The sequence below is a fragment of the Simochromis diagramma genome, unplaced genomic scaffold (genome assembly GCF_900408965.1).
Source record: "Simochromis diagramma unplaced genomic scaffold, fSimDia1.1 OVJJ01000802.1, whole genome shotgun sequence".
NCBI lineage: Eukaryota > Metazoa > Chordata > Actinopteri > Cichliformes > Cichlidae > Simochromis > Simochromis diagramma.
Genome location: NW_024387492.1, coordinates 16,688,774 through 16,703,724, shown reverse-complemented (window position 1 = coordinate 16,703,724; position 14,951 = coordinate 16,688,774). Strand labels below are relative to the sequence as shown.

General features: G+C 41.8%; 1 protein-coding gene across 2 annotated transcripts in view; it reads right to left on the bottom strand.

The window, feature by feature from the left end:
• jag2b (jagged canonical Notch ligand 2b) overlaps positions 1-14,495 on the bottom strand; it is a 41,568-nt gene extending 27,073 nt beyond the window's left edge. Inside the window, exons 1-2 of one of the 2 annotated variants that reach the window (XM_040017581.1) lie at positions 14,080-14,495; positions 13,114-13,434 (exon numbers count right to left, since the gene is read on the bottom strand). In XM_040017581.1, coding sequence (XP_039873515.1) covers positions 13,114-13,434; positions 14,080-14,148 — 390 coding nt within the window. In that variant the 5' untranslated portion in view covers positions 14,149-14,495. The remainder of the gene's footprint in view (positions 1-13,113; positions 13,435-14,079) is intronic. The other variant, XM_040017580.1, reaches the window with a different exon arrangement.
• Positions 14,496-14,951: the final 456 nt, after the last annotated feature.

Below are 14,951 nucleotides of genomic sequence, written 5' to 3'. Positions count from 1 at the left end.
GTAGCCACAGTGTGACTGCTGTGATCTCTAGTGTAATGTCAATGACGGGGCATTACTCTCAGTGTGGATAGAAGAAAAAAAAAAAAGATAGTAGTATTTGAGCTACTTAAAGTTGAATGAAATGAGGAGGAGAAATCAGGGAGGGTCACTGTAAAACATGTGTACGTCTGCCTACGTTGTTGTTCTGGGGGACCAACAAGCTGGTAGGCTAGTTGCTGCTGGGCTGTTGGATTAAAGAGGCTTGTCTGGCTGTGGGTGGCAGCGGGAGGAAGGGGAGGGGAGTGTTATTGTGGAAGATCATTGGTGAAAAGAGAACGGGATGGAAGATGACAGGATAGGTGTGAGTGGGAGGGCTTGGGTTAATAAGGATTGGGAGTGCAGGTGTATGAGATTGTATGTATCCAGGCAAGACAACATTAGAAGAGAAAAGAAGGCTGGTGTGAAGAGATTGAAAGCTATAGTTAGGAGTCAAGAGAAATCAGGGGATCAGGGCATCGGCAGACTCGTGCTTCTGTTGCCGGAAGCTTTGCCAACCCATCCGACCGCAGACACAACAGATGCGGGCTCAAACGTGGATTATTATACATGAACGTGCATCATCCCACGACACGTAGACGGCTTCTGACCTTTCTAAAAACCCACCCTCCCCCAACAACAAAAGGGTGGGCTGGCCGACCCACTCAGAGCATTTGGATGGGTGGGTGCATATGCCAGTGGATATAAAGAGGAACTATAAGTGGCAATACATGAATTTGGGACAGGAGATCTTAGAATGAAGCCTGTCTGTTTCGTGAGACTATGCAGAGAGACGAACCTCGTCGTGACGCACATTCAAAGATTAAACAAAGAAGGGGTGGTCATACCGTGACTTGCACCTTTTAGGGTTTACTTTAAGTCCAGGCTTCCTTACATGCCTACATGTAGTAAACGTTTGAGTAAACAGTCCCGAATCGCGCATGCTGGGGATGAGCAAAGCCATGGACTAGTCTGGTTTCCCACAGACCGTCCCCGTCTGTGATTAGCTGGATTAAGTGACAGCTGCCCAAATGGTTGGAACAAGATAGATGGATGGGCAGAGGGATAAAGGGGAGGAGTGGGGGAGGGAAGGGGGTGAAGGCAACTGAACAAAGACCCTTGTCCCAACACCGTAACTCACCCCCATTCCAATCAAAACCATTGTCCATGAAGAGACACAGTCAGCACGGGGACAATTAGTGTCAGCATGTGTGCTACTGAGCCTGAGCAGCACAGTTGAATTGCTGAAGTCAAAACAAGCCGCCAGTGGCTCCTGTGCAAGTCCTAATCATATAATCAGACTCAGAAAGTATCCTAACATCATTAACCTGCCCTTTTTTCAACTCAAAACACATCAGCCATGTCTGACAGCGTGAAATACATCATTTGAGACTACAAAGTATCTGCAGTCAAATCTCCAAAACCCTTCCTAATGGATTAGAGGATTTACTTGGAGAAATCCTAGCTTTCAAGTCAAGAAGGGGGAGCAATGGTAAGAAACAAAGGATGTTAGTTGGATGCACTCAGTGACTTTGAGGTAATGATGCACTGACATTTAAGGAAAAAATAATCATTATCTATTCCAGGTAGTTATTTAATTCTCCACAGTAGACCACAATGATGATAAAAGCAAAGGATGTACCACTAGTGATGTCTGGGGAGAGCTACAGGTGTAGGTTCCCACGCCAGACGATGGGTGGATGGGTGAGTGGAAGGTGGCTGTTGAAATAATAAAAGGGACGGGGAACAGAGAGAGGTGGCAGTGGGAAGTGGAAGCCGGGGCAGGTTGGGGTCACTAAGCATGGGATCTGCACGCTTCTTTTTCAAAAGAGGGGTCAGCCCTCTGTATGTGGGGGCGACGTGCGGGTTTGCATTCGAAGAATACTGAGAATGTGAGATCCAGGGCTGGTGTGTAATCCCATGCAACATCCCCGTCTGCCAACAATTCCGTATCGTTGGAGGGGCGCGTCTGCTTTGTAGATCACAGCTTTGATTGACTAATTTCTGTCCCCTGGGGAAAGTTGGGATATCAACCGAGCTTTGAGAACGACTTTCACATAGTTACTATAAAAAAGGTCTCAGATTAGCACTCGCAATTTAAAAGGAAACAAACAAACAAAAAAAAAAAAAAAAGCAGCCCCGTCTGTGTCCTTGAGCTATTTTTGTCTCGCATGTCCACTGAAAGTAGCCTACATGCCCACCTCCAAGCTCGTCTACAGAGAGTTTAACTGATGTCTCCTGATTTATTACCTTCTGATGGGACAAAAGGTCATCACAATTCATTCCATGGCCAGTAATCGCCACATGTAATCTTCATTAATCTGCAATGTCAATCCCAGCTTTTGATGTTAATAGGGCCGAGTTTACACTATTCTAGTGTAAAGGCACCGCACTAGAAGTCCTTCCTAGACTGGACACAAGAGCATGTGACACAGGATCTCTGGAAGAACTGCTAAAAATCTGGATTAATGAGAGATATGACATGCTATGTCACCCTTAATATTTAGTACCAGGTAAGGTGAGAAATAACAGAATTCATCTGGTATTGCCATTTCCTAATGAATCAGGATCAGTAATCAAGCAACCCCAAAGCAGAGAAGTTTCCAAGGGAAGGAAAGCATGCTCGGGTATAGGATTTTAGGAAGCCATTTCAGGGTAAAACATTTGAAAAAAATAAAATAAAAATGTGAGCTTCCCATCACTTCTGCCAGTAGAGTGGACTTCAAATGTAAATCTCTCAGACTAGCTCCTCAATCTGTTCAGAGGCAAGGATCAAAGACCTCCAGTGGCAAAGTCCTTGCATATGTTGGCAGGCAGAAAGGTTGGATGGTTTTTGACCCTTCTTGACATCAGTGTTGAAACAGCACGGTGGCCATTCCAGGATTCCAGGTATGAAAAACTCTAAAATAACCTAGTAGGAAATTAATTTTCAGTCATAAAGACAATTAGAATCCTGAGCACACAAATATATGATTAGTGTCGTCAACCTATCAAATATTTATGACATAATCCTGTGATTTTAACATCTTTAAAGGAGGAGAAGCTGGAAAATAAATCACAGGATTATGTTGGGTTTATTTTTTAATGTCCTCTAGCAGTCAAGTTAGGCATCATTTATTTTCACCATTGCAACCACAGGTGTAGTTGAGGAAGCAGATTACAGACAGTCGCATCTCTCCGGGTAGAGAGGTGGAGGGCTATGAGTTCTGCACGCCTGCCAGAGTCGTGTGCCAAGAGATCTCGTACTGAAGGCAAGGCATTTGGCTGGCTGGCATATACCGGCTGTGCACACACACACACGGCCCATTGAGCATGCTGCTACTATGCCAACAGGGTCATTACCCATGCACTTCCAATACAACAAACCCCTCCCCTCCTGGTGCTAATTAACCAGCATAATCCAAGACTGTGTTACACGCAAAACAAACACTGACGCATGCACATGTGTATACAAAAGGCTAACGAGCTCGGCGTTGCCGTGTGCTAGTTTAGAGTTACAATTAAAATAAGCTAAAAGCTAAGATGTGGTGGGGGATGAGAGGGGTGACACTACAAAGGCAGTTTAAATGCTGTAAGTTAGCTGAAAATAATTCACTGACAGTCACAAAACTATTGACAGAAATGCCACATGTCATGAGTTCATCCCGATGCGTGCCAAGTGTGACAAACAAGTCAGAGTTCAAACAGGTTAAATCTCCATTACTGCAGCGTCTTGGATATTTGCAAATTACTTCCTCTGGAGTTAATTTGCCTTCAGAGGTCTAAGAGGTACTAGAGAAATAAGCGTGCTTCAGAAACATTAACAGGCTAATTCCTGATCCAAAGCAACAGGGCTCCTGACTGGAGTGCAACACAGGACCGCCTCCAGCACAGCCCCATTATCATTTCAAACAAGTTCAACAGAACAGTGACAATTTAACTGCCCATGTAATGACATGCTTTAATTACCCCCACAAGGAGCCTCTCGCACCTGCACACCATTCATTTAACAAGAGGCAGGGGATGTGGTGGGCCACAACAACACGCTTCAATGCAGAGTGACCATGGAAATACACACATGTGCAGACACACAACTTACTGTACAACAGGGTTATACAAATAACATGTGCAGCATTCGTTGACAAGCAGTTCACTGTGCCACCTACTTAAGCAATGTTTTTACAATAAGAGACATAATGACTTTTAAAGTATGTGGTGAAAATACTGGAAAAGAAATTGTGATATGATTTAAAAGGTTTCCACCAGAAAAAAAAAAAAAGTAAGACCATCACCTGTGATGAAGGAGTTCAGTTGATGTCATACAGCAGTGCTTGTGAGTCCTTTCAGGTGTAACTTTGAGCCTACATCTGTAGATCAAGTACAACACCTTAATCAAGGTGTCACCCCCCCCCCTTTTTTACTTCATTTAGACCAATTGCACTTCTTCCTCTGTTAATATGAACACTGGCTACCAAATGGACTGACGATATACCAGACAGTGCTTTTGCTGCAGCGTTTTAAATGTGAAACATACCAAATATATCATTGATCTTTAACAGAAAAAAATAAAAACCCACACACACAAGGGTGGAGCAGGTGCACTGTGCATTTACAGTAAATCTGAAAACACATCAGTTTCATTTTGAGCAGAGACTCTGCAGACGTAAAGAGTGGAGTTTTCTCCATCTGTCCCATGAGCTCAGATCCACAAGAGAGTACTCAGACCAGCGTCTTAAACGCATTCATGAATACACCCTCAGTACCTGTGAGATCACAACAAAAGAGCACATGCAGTCCCCTTCTAGACAGGATTTATTTTAAAAACAAAAACCCTTCAGTTACCAACCTTACATACACTGATAAAAACAAAAAATAATAAATAAAAAAAACGTTTCGATAGTAAACTTCGATACATTATGGATGTAGTCGAGCTAAGGAAGGCATTAAGTACACAGCGGATGTTATAAAATTACAGTAGGTACACTGTAGAACAGATTCTACATCTGCTAAATTCTACATGTGCTAAATCTCGCCGTTTTATTCATTTATCATTTTCCCTCTTCTACTTACATCAATGAAATCTGAACTGAAACCTTTACCACTGAAAATGACAAGAGTCTGCATGTTGGACCACGCAGATGCAATTTGAAATTTTGTGCGTCAATTTGCCTCTGGTTATGTTTGCACAAGGTGTTCTCATGACTCTATAGGAAATGGCTCAATGGCAACTTAAAGCCCATTTGCATTCACAGTGCAGTGGTTTGGTTAAAATATGGTTTACGCCAAAGAAAAATAATGAGCTTATTTTCATACAGTGTGGAAACAGGATGTGTCACATCTTCTTAAAATACCCATCTGCAACATTTTTACCAGTGTTGATGAAAACAGCTGTGATTCTAGAGATTTTGTTCCTTTTAAAAACAAACTTGCCGTTTGCAGTTTATTTTTAGTCGACTTATTTTTAAAGATCAATATCCAGAGCCAATTAATTAGTTAATTGTGATGACCGTTTTTACAATAAAACAGAAGCATTACTTTCAGTCACCAAGACTTAGCGATAATGCTATGTTTATGTTATAAACAAAAGTGGCTGTCTGACATTAATAACTGTCGAGTTCCTCTGAAGTCATAAGAAACTTTATATATACACGAACATGAACATGATATTTACGAGCTCATTAGGAGAGGTTTGATTCCCATTTGAGACACACGAGTCAAAGAGCGTGAAACTGCAATAAATGTCCAAAGATTGAATCTGTAATCGCACTTAACTGTAAAAGATGAGAACTGTAAAGACTGAAATGATCCAGTTATTAGTGAGGCTTTCATGATAAGATGATGTCAGTTCATCACAGTTCACTGAAGCCCCCCCTCACTCAGTAGCATAGAGCATTTGGACTGTTGTTTACGTCAGTCCGCTAAGTCAGAACCCAAAGTGTGGAGCTACTGCCTGATAAATTTAATCTGTTTACATCTTTGTTTAATAATTTACAGGTTTTTTTACTTAATAAAATTGGAAGAATATGGACAATCATTTCAGGAACAAAAAAAAAAAAAAAAAAATCTCATTCTGCAGTAAAGCCTAGAGGAACATGCAAAGATAAAAGTAATAAAACTGTAGGCTACCACATCTTAATCACCACTTCTTAAAAAAAAAGAAAAGAAAAAAAAAAGAAAGGCTCTCTTACGTCCCATTATGTCACTTTGGGAGTTCAGTGCGAGTGGCTAATTGTATAATCAATACAGAACAACGCTGAATCACAGGTGAGACTCGTGCGAGTAGCTTTCCACAGACCAGCCCTAGGACCAGAGGAGGATGGATGGGGGAGGGAGCCACACAGAGGAAAGATAATTGTTTACTAGAGGCCTATGCAGCCGTCTCCTAGCAACAGCTCTGACACGCTCCGTATCAGGTGTGGTTAACCATGGCAGCCTGCATTAGCCTCTCTCTCTCTCTCTCTCTCTCTGTGTGTGCATGCGCGTCGAAAAATAAATAAATAAATAATATAACTGCCCCTCAGCCAGAGAGGGGAGGAAGGAGGAAAGACCTACATTACATGAGCCAAAGTGCATCACCAAAGCACTGAAATGCTCCGCTTCATTCTCATATTCAGATGCATCAATAAGAATCCTTGTCTGCTTGTCTGAGAAATGCGATGATACTCAAGAACATTTTCCACTGCTCAAGCTCAAATTTGCTGACGTTTATAAGACATAAAATTTTAAAAAAAAAAAAAAAAAATAAAGAGTTCTATGTTAGAAGGTTTTGTCTGCTACAGAGTTTTACTCTCATAACGGGTCAGGAGCAAATAGATCACATGTTATAGGTGATATGTGGTGTTTGATATGCATATATATTGCTAGATGCAGTATTCAACCACTTCACTTCCTTTTTCCATTCATCTTGCAAGTACTTCACACCTGTCAAATGTGTGCACAGCATACTTTAACACAATTACTACCTAGTATCCCAGAATGTGCATCTTTATCCTAGGATGTATAATTCATAACTTGATACGAGCACAATGACTGAGTTGGGGACTGTGTCCTTGACCATCTTCTAGGAGTCAGTCGAGGTTTTTGTACTTTTATTCTCAACAGAAGCATGAAACAGGAATTCCAATAATTTACGTTTGCTCCAGAAAAGAGTTATGTAAAATAAAATTTAGCAGGCACGGCTAAGTTGAGATGTCATTTAATTGTGAATCAAATCTGCTCACAGTTGAAATAATCAGCCGCATGAGACCAATTACACATTAAGGGAGTGCGTGAGCGGAAGAACAAATAAACCAACCTGTAGCACACTCACTATCCCTTTACCATAGATGGGTCAGAGTGTTTAAAAACTCTTTATTCTAGGAAACAAACTATTTTAAGAAATATGTAGTTTAAGCATTTTAATGACACTGATGCCTGGTGTAGATCCCAGTAGAGTTTAAACTACCTCCCTACATCCATTTACTAGCAGAGTGAGGATGGAGGCTTGATACATGTCAAAGCCTGGAGCGGATAGAGTTACAGGCAGGATCACATCAAACGGACGTCCGGCTGATGTCACTTGAGGGCAGGGAGGATGAGAGAAAGATAGGAAAAGAAATTCCACCGGCAATTTCATTAGTGTTCAAATGGAAGTAAGACGTGGCTCTCTCTTTCACTTGCTCTCCAGAAGTGCACACGCAGCATGAGCCAACAAAAAGGAAACTCAATAAGAGTGGCCAAACAAGGCACTAACTTGGTCAGCTCATCTGCGAGCTGGAGCATGTGAATCTACATTGCATAAGGTCCATGGGCTTTATTAAACATGAACGCTGTTTTTATTTTAATGAGCAAATAGGCTTATTTTTAATCTTTCTAAAGCCAAGATTAAGAAAATCAGTGATTAACCTAGTCTGGCCTAAATAATGGAAATGCAGGGAAATGACTAGCCTAACCCTGATTTAACCATCATTGAGTCTGTTCCTTTTTCCCCCCTTTGGCCCAGTCTGCTCATAATCAACTGGGACCCAAGTCAAGAACCTCCAATCAGAGCAGCTCCATCACCATAATGTTCAGTAATTTACAGACAAGATGGGTGATAGTAGCCAAACACAAAGCAATGTCTAACAAAGATTTGGTAGATTTCGTTTCCAGTTTGGACAAATGAAACCAATTCGGTGCATTCTGAATTCTATGTGGAAAAACCTGCATTCTATTTGAAGGCCACCAGATGGCGATGGCTGCGATTATAAAAAAATAAATAAATAAATAAAAAGACTGATATAGATTTCTATGGGAAACAGATTTTTATCCATCAATCCTTTTTCTGAAGCTGGCTTGCAGAGGCAGCAGCCTAAGCAGAGAAGCTCAGACCTCCCCGTTCCTCGTCCTCCAGCCTATTCAAGCGAACATGGAAGTGGTGCTCCCAGGCCAGCCGAAAGATGCAAGCGTGTCCTGGGTCTACCCCGAGGCCTTATTCTGGTAGGACATGCTTAGAACACCTCATGCAGGAGGCGCTCATCCTGGTCAAACTCCTGAACCACCTCAGCTGGGTCATTTTGATGTGGAGTAGCAGCAGCTCTACGCAGAGTCCCTCCGAAGGTTATTATATTTTATTGACAGGACACAGACTGAAATGCTAGGATGGCTCCTGCGTTGCCTACTAACATTACGAGATTGAACGTTAGCATTGGGAACACAGTTGATTTTTCAGCTGCAATGCCAACTATCTCAAACAAAATAGCAATATTTCCTAAGAAAAATAATATTTTAAGAAGATGTTGCATTGAAACTCATTCCCCCTCGAATTCTTTGGACAGATCTTGTCTATGGATAGTTCCTTCACTAAATTTAAAGGATTTCCTCCCTTTGTCTACAAAGCTGGACAGTATCACTTGGATATTGGTTTTACTGCCTTTCCTATCCGCAAGTTAGGGTGGACACATCGCAGAAGTTGTACTAGTCGCAATCTTCCATGTGCTGTTTTTTTTGCGTGCTTATGGACATCTTTCTTCTTCAGCATGTAAGGACAGACTGGAACACTTGTAGACATATGCTGCCCCCTTCAGTTCCAGAAGAACTGTAGTGGCAGATATGCTGCACACGGTACCCACGGTAATAAAGAAAAACACAAGTACCATTGTGTTGTCAGAATATCTGAATCAAAAGTTCTAAGTATTGGTTCTGGTGACATCCTAATTACAATATGAATGTCGGTCTAACAAAAAGATTTAAAGCCACGAGAGTATAAGCAGTAAATTTAGGACTGAAGAAAGAGAGAGAAGAAAAAAAGTGGAGGCTGAGCTCAGAGGTGGCATCACTAATCAGTCTTTTTACTGGCATGCTGTCAAGAGAACAACAAGATAGAGAATCACTGGGAGAATTCCAAAGAATGGATAAAAATCAGCCATTAGCAGCTGAATCATACTGGTGTGATGATAGAAGAACAGAAGAAACTATGATGCATAGAGCCACTATTTCTGTGGAGACAATCGTCTCCAGGAATACATGATGACCTTTTTTTGTTACAGCCTGAGTGCTCTACACAAGACTGAGATTAAATGTTCACTTTCAGATTTAGCTTAGGTGAACGGTTTAATTGAAACTTAGTGTCTTTAGCAGCAACATAACCATCGATCTAAATTACGCACAGACTTGCATAGCCAAGATCCTAGGATTCAAATTTCCGCTTTCATAAGAAAGTGCGAGACTAATTAAGTGTATGTTTAAGTATGAACAAGAACATTTATTATCATCAAAAAAGGCAACCTAAGCAGAATTTTTTCTGTTGACATCAATATCTGATAAGGATCAAAATTGGGAGCAGGAATAAAATCATTCATTCTGCTCAAGCCTGATTCAAGATGACAGAAGAGTCCAGCCCTTGCTGGTTTTCATGTGGCTCGAAATGGGCAGTTGACCAGATGACACAGCCAATAGTACACTGCATCTTTGTTTCTTCAGTGAGGAAAGAAACAAGGCCACAGCCAGTGACCCCGAAGACTTGTTGTGACATCTGGCACTGGAATACTGCGACGTTATCAGCCGGGCACTTAACAGAAGTACGACACACCAGAACAGCCCTCTTCACCTCTGCCTCAAGTTGTTGAGATCCTCAGTGGTTCATATTTTATGAGATATGAACCATGTAGTTAGTCCATATGAAGTTTGAGTTAGACTCGAAGGAATACTCAACTCAGATGAAATATAACTTGATGGTGAATATATATGGCTAGACATTGACTTTTTTGTCTTTTAGCCTTTTATCAAGTCATTTTGGACACAGCAGACTGCCTCAGTTTGAGGAAAGATTTCAGGCATTTTAAGTCGTTAATAAATATGGTGCTCCATCCTTTTCAAAGGATCAAAGGCAATTAACATAGCCTTTGGGCTATTTGCACAAAAGCTGTTGATTATCCCGGAATACTTTCCATGGTACAGAAAAATCCCTTTGTCGGATCAATTCAAATGAAGAACACCTCCAGGTACCCGAGTGGGCAATTAAGGTTCCCAAGGGGCCACATGAGAAAACGGGCCCTTATTGTTAAGCTCACAGTGAGCAGAGACTTCAACAATAAGCTGAACTCACTGCTCACTGTTAATTTTATCTCGTCAGAAGCTTATTGGTGCAGTCCTCCACAACAGGCCCATTTTCTCAGGTTAACATGGGGAAATTAATTGCCCACTCCTGCTCCAGGTGGCAGATGTATTATCATTCAGTTCCACTAGCATGAGGTGCAAACCAGTAATTGGCGCCAGGAACAGAATAAAATGTCTACAAGACACGCCAAGAATCGACTAAAACGGCTCATGATCCAAGGAATACAACATCACCTCTACAACACTGGGCAGGGAGTCTAACATATGGCCATTCGTAGCTTCCAACCAGCTGTCACTGGCTTGCTGATGTTTAAGCAATGTGACAGAAGACAGGTAAAGACCGATGAATTCAAGTGTAGAGCACAACGTTTTGCTCAGATTCAGTGAAAAGTTAAAAAGAAAAAACAAAAACAAAAAAAAACAAAAACAAAAAAAAAAAAAAAAAAAACAGACGCCCCCCCCCCCCCAAAAATATAAATAAATTGAAAATGAATATTTTAATTTATGATTATGTTAATTTGCCCAATCACATTACAGCTCCTAATGGCTTTAATTCCTTAACAGTTAATAGGATTTCTCCCAGCCTCTTGAATTAAAGCTAAACATCTCCACTTAAACTGAATATTTATTGCACAAATAATCACTGTGGTGGCATACACTCAAAATTATGCCTTTGTATCCAAATACTTCTAGACATTATTTCCTCTGAACCTAAAAAGTAAGTAAATGCAGCTGTTATTTCACTATTGGTCAACCACTTGTACTTAAGTTCACTTCGTTTATCATAATAAAACCTGAAGCACTCAATTAGTTCGGAAACTGCTGCTGATTTTGTCATCCATCCTCGGCTGCAGTTCAAAAGACAGCACACACATCCTGGTCTAAACAGCAGCCAATAATGTGCAGTACAGTTCCTTTGACACAAAACATCCCCCTAAAGACGTTTTAACGTCTACTCCAACTGTGTCAGACGTCTGCATTCGCATATTGAGTTCCACTGGCTACTTTATAGTAAAGAACGCCTTTAGGTGTTCGAGGCTGTGTGAAAACAGTGCTTGACATTAGAGTGTCCAAAGGAAAGCACTCATTATCATAAAAACCTCAAACAGTAAAATTGCTCCTTTATCAGCTATCAGTTATCTGGAGGGAAATGAGGTTAACTGGCCTGGAAGGACCACAAGCAGCCACCTGGCAAGCACAGCATGAGAGGAGGCTCCTGGGTGCTGAAGTGGGGTGGAGAGTTGTCAAAACCAGCCAGAAGTGCACACCGAGCTACTACCCAAAGGCATCATTCACTCCAACTGAACGCATATTTCAAACTTGGAGCATAATGTAACACATTCATTATTGTATTACAGATTTCATCCAACCAGCACCTACACCTGTAAAACTTGGCTGTCGAATGTTGCTGTGTGTGAAAGTAGGAGTTTTCACTCCCACACACACCAACAATCACCCCACAAAACTGCGAGTAGCAAACAATAAGGTTCAACCTTTAAGTTAACGAGCTAAGGCTCAATAAATTGATTTGATTTAAAATCAGCAATTTGCTGATGTAAAAAGCATTGCCGTAACCATTTCTCCATAAAAGCAGAAGCACTCCCCATCCGCCACCATCTACATATCAAAGCATTTCAGAGTAATCACCCCATCACGGCCTTGACAGGTGCAAGCTGGTGGCCTGTAACAAAGCCAATCCTCATACATCAGGGCAACTTTAAAAGATGACCCAGTTGACACTGCGAAACACTGTAACTGCAATCGGATCCTTGTGAAGCATGCAATCATTTAGCCCCGATGTGTGCCAGTTCTCATAAGGACAGGATGCTGCTAAGCACCCCCTTTAATGAGGTCTAGCTTCTCTGTAATAAGACAGAGAGGAGGTGGGAGATGCTACAAAATCATTTTGGATCACGGCTTTAAATCTATTCCAACTGCGACTCCTTTACAGGTTCTTGCCTCCAGTCTTAACAGTATAAAGGAGAATCGCTTCAATTTGAGCCGCAACAAGCAATTGTTGATATAGCTGCTCAAAAGTTAAAGGTAATCTGCAATCGTTTTCATAATGGGTCAGAAATTTTACTCACTTTCAAATAGAAAAAAACAAAAAAAAAGCAAAACCAACTTGGGGGGTTTCAGCTTCTGATGTGTTGCTCAGACCTTTGAGAAATAAGCTCCAGATGAAATAATCAACAAAATAACTGAGTGTCAACTAAATTTGGAAGCAACTGTTAGCTGTAGTTTTTTTTTTTTTTTTTATTAATCTGGTGGATCTTATTTTGAAAATATGAACTTTTCTCCAGGTACGTGCTGCTGGGGAAAACCTCATTTATGCAGAATACCAGAGCGTTTTCTACCCACGAGTTTCTGCAGGTGTGCTTGCGCGCGCGCGTGTGTGTGTGTGTGTGTGCCCGCGGGTACATGTAACAAGGAGGGGGGAAAAAAAACCCAAACCCGCCCTACATTTTAAACCGGGTTCAAAATGATGCACTGTCTGAAGAAAGGGTGAAGAAAGGCTTAACTGGAGCAAGAGAAATCACTCACCGGCCAAGCAAACTGGAAGGGGATCACAATCCTGCCAGCATCGTCGACTTTATTCGGGTTATTGTTGGCGCCCTTAAGAGAAAACGTATTTCCACCGACAACTTGCGTAGATTCAGCTCCGAACGTGCAGGAGCCAGTGGTGGCCACCTCCATCTGATATTCCTTCAGGCACACTTTGAAGTAAGTGTCGCACTCGTCTCGAGTGCAGCTCAGGTCCTGGGAGCTCCGGGGACCGTCGCAGCACTCCCCGTCCGCCAACTCGCCGTTTACATTCTCCACGGAGATCAGCTGCAGCTCGAAATAGCCGGTTGACTGGGACACCTACAACCAACGTATATACATTTTTTTTTTTTTAATAGAGAGAACTACATATAGGCTCTTGTGGAGAAATTACAGCATAATTTATACATCTTAATCTGGTGCGTAAAAAATAGTATGGAAGTGGCCAAATCTGAGTCTTACTCTCCATTTAAAACGGTATAGAGGTTTTGGAGATGGGGTGGATGTGCCACAATATTTTTCTGCATCATGAATGGAGCACGTGAACAGCGTACAGTTTGCACGCTGGGATTTTAGACAATCAGGTTACTCTCAGACGGGAGCGAATTAACCGCTGCAGCAGCCAATTGATGCAATCCAACTTACAACTTGTTTGGTTCAGGCCTAATTCTCTCCACTCAAGAAGATGAAGAAATTCAAATAAAGGAGTCAGCATTAAACCAAAATGGAGAGTAGCCTGTATCAATTCCTTACACTTGTCATGGTAACACGATCACATGCTCCACAACTGACGGCTACGTAATTCAATTATCGATTAATGTGACGCGAATATGCGTCGCCGGAGAGCCAACGCATCGCTCCACGCCCACCAACTTTTTAATTTGAATTTTAAACATTTTTTTTTTTTTAAATTAGCAGAATTAAATATGAGTAATAAATAAATTATTTTTAAAAACACCCTCTTACCTCCGTCCATAACGTCAACAGCAGGCACACTATTGGGAAGCAATTCCTAATCCTGGTGAGATTCCACATGCCTCCGACTAATTAGAGTGATATGTGTGGTGGGGAGGGGGGGACGATTAAAAAAAAAAAAAAAAAAAAAAAAAAAGACAAACAGCCGCGGACCCGGCGACTAGTTCCTCCTCTCCATACATGCAAAGATGGAATATTGACACGCGTGTCGTCTCCAACGTGTACGTCCAGATTTCAGCGAGGCATTACATACGTGTGTGTGAACAGGCGGCGGATTGCAGGCGCAGTGATGGTCCATGTACAGCAGCGTCCCTCCGTCAAATCTCTCCACACAGCAACTGAGATGTTTCGTTGCCACAGCCTGAGGAGAGGATGTCTGCTGTGATTGGCAGCTCCGCAAACCACTTACAAATTGGCCTGCGGGCAGTCTCTGAGCCAACCGGATTAAGGGGCGGACAATAGTATAATAACCCCCGCTTCAATCCTCCTCCACCTCCGCCTCCTCCCAAAACTTGAATTGTACTGCCTTTCTATTGAGCTTCATTTAGACAAACCGCATTACAGCGTGCAAACAAAGCAGGGGTCGACTTTAATTAAACGCGGCCGCAAAGATATTATAATGAGCATGGCCATTAGCCTATGTCAATTTATCGGCGCTGCTGTGCTTTTAATTACAGTCTTAATTAGGCCCAGAGACAAATTTGGATGGGTGTTTAAATGAAGTGACGCCCGATGGCAGAAGGCACATTAAAAAAATGATTTGCTCCTAAAGTTAAAAATAAAAAATAAAGCCCTACAAGTGTGCTAAATGTTTGGCGTTAATCTGCAGGGATTACTTGATTCATTTACAGTACAGTTTCATT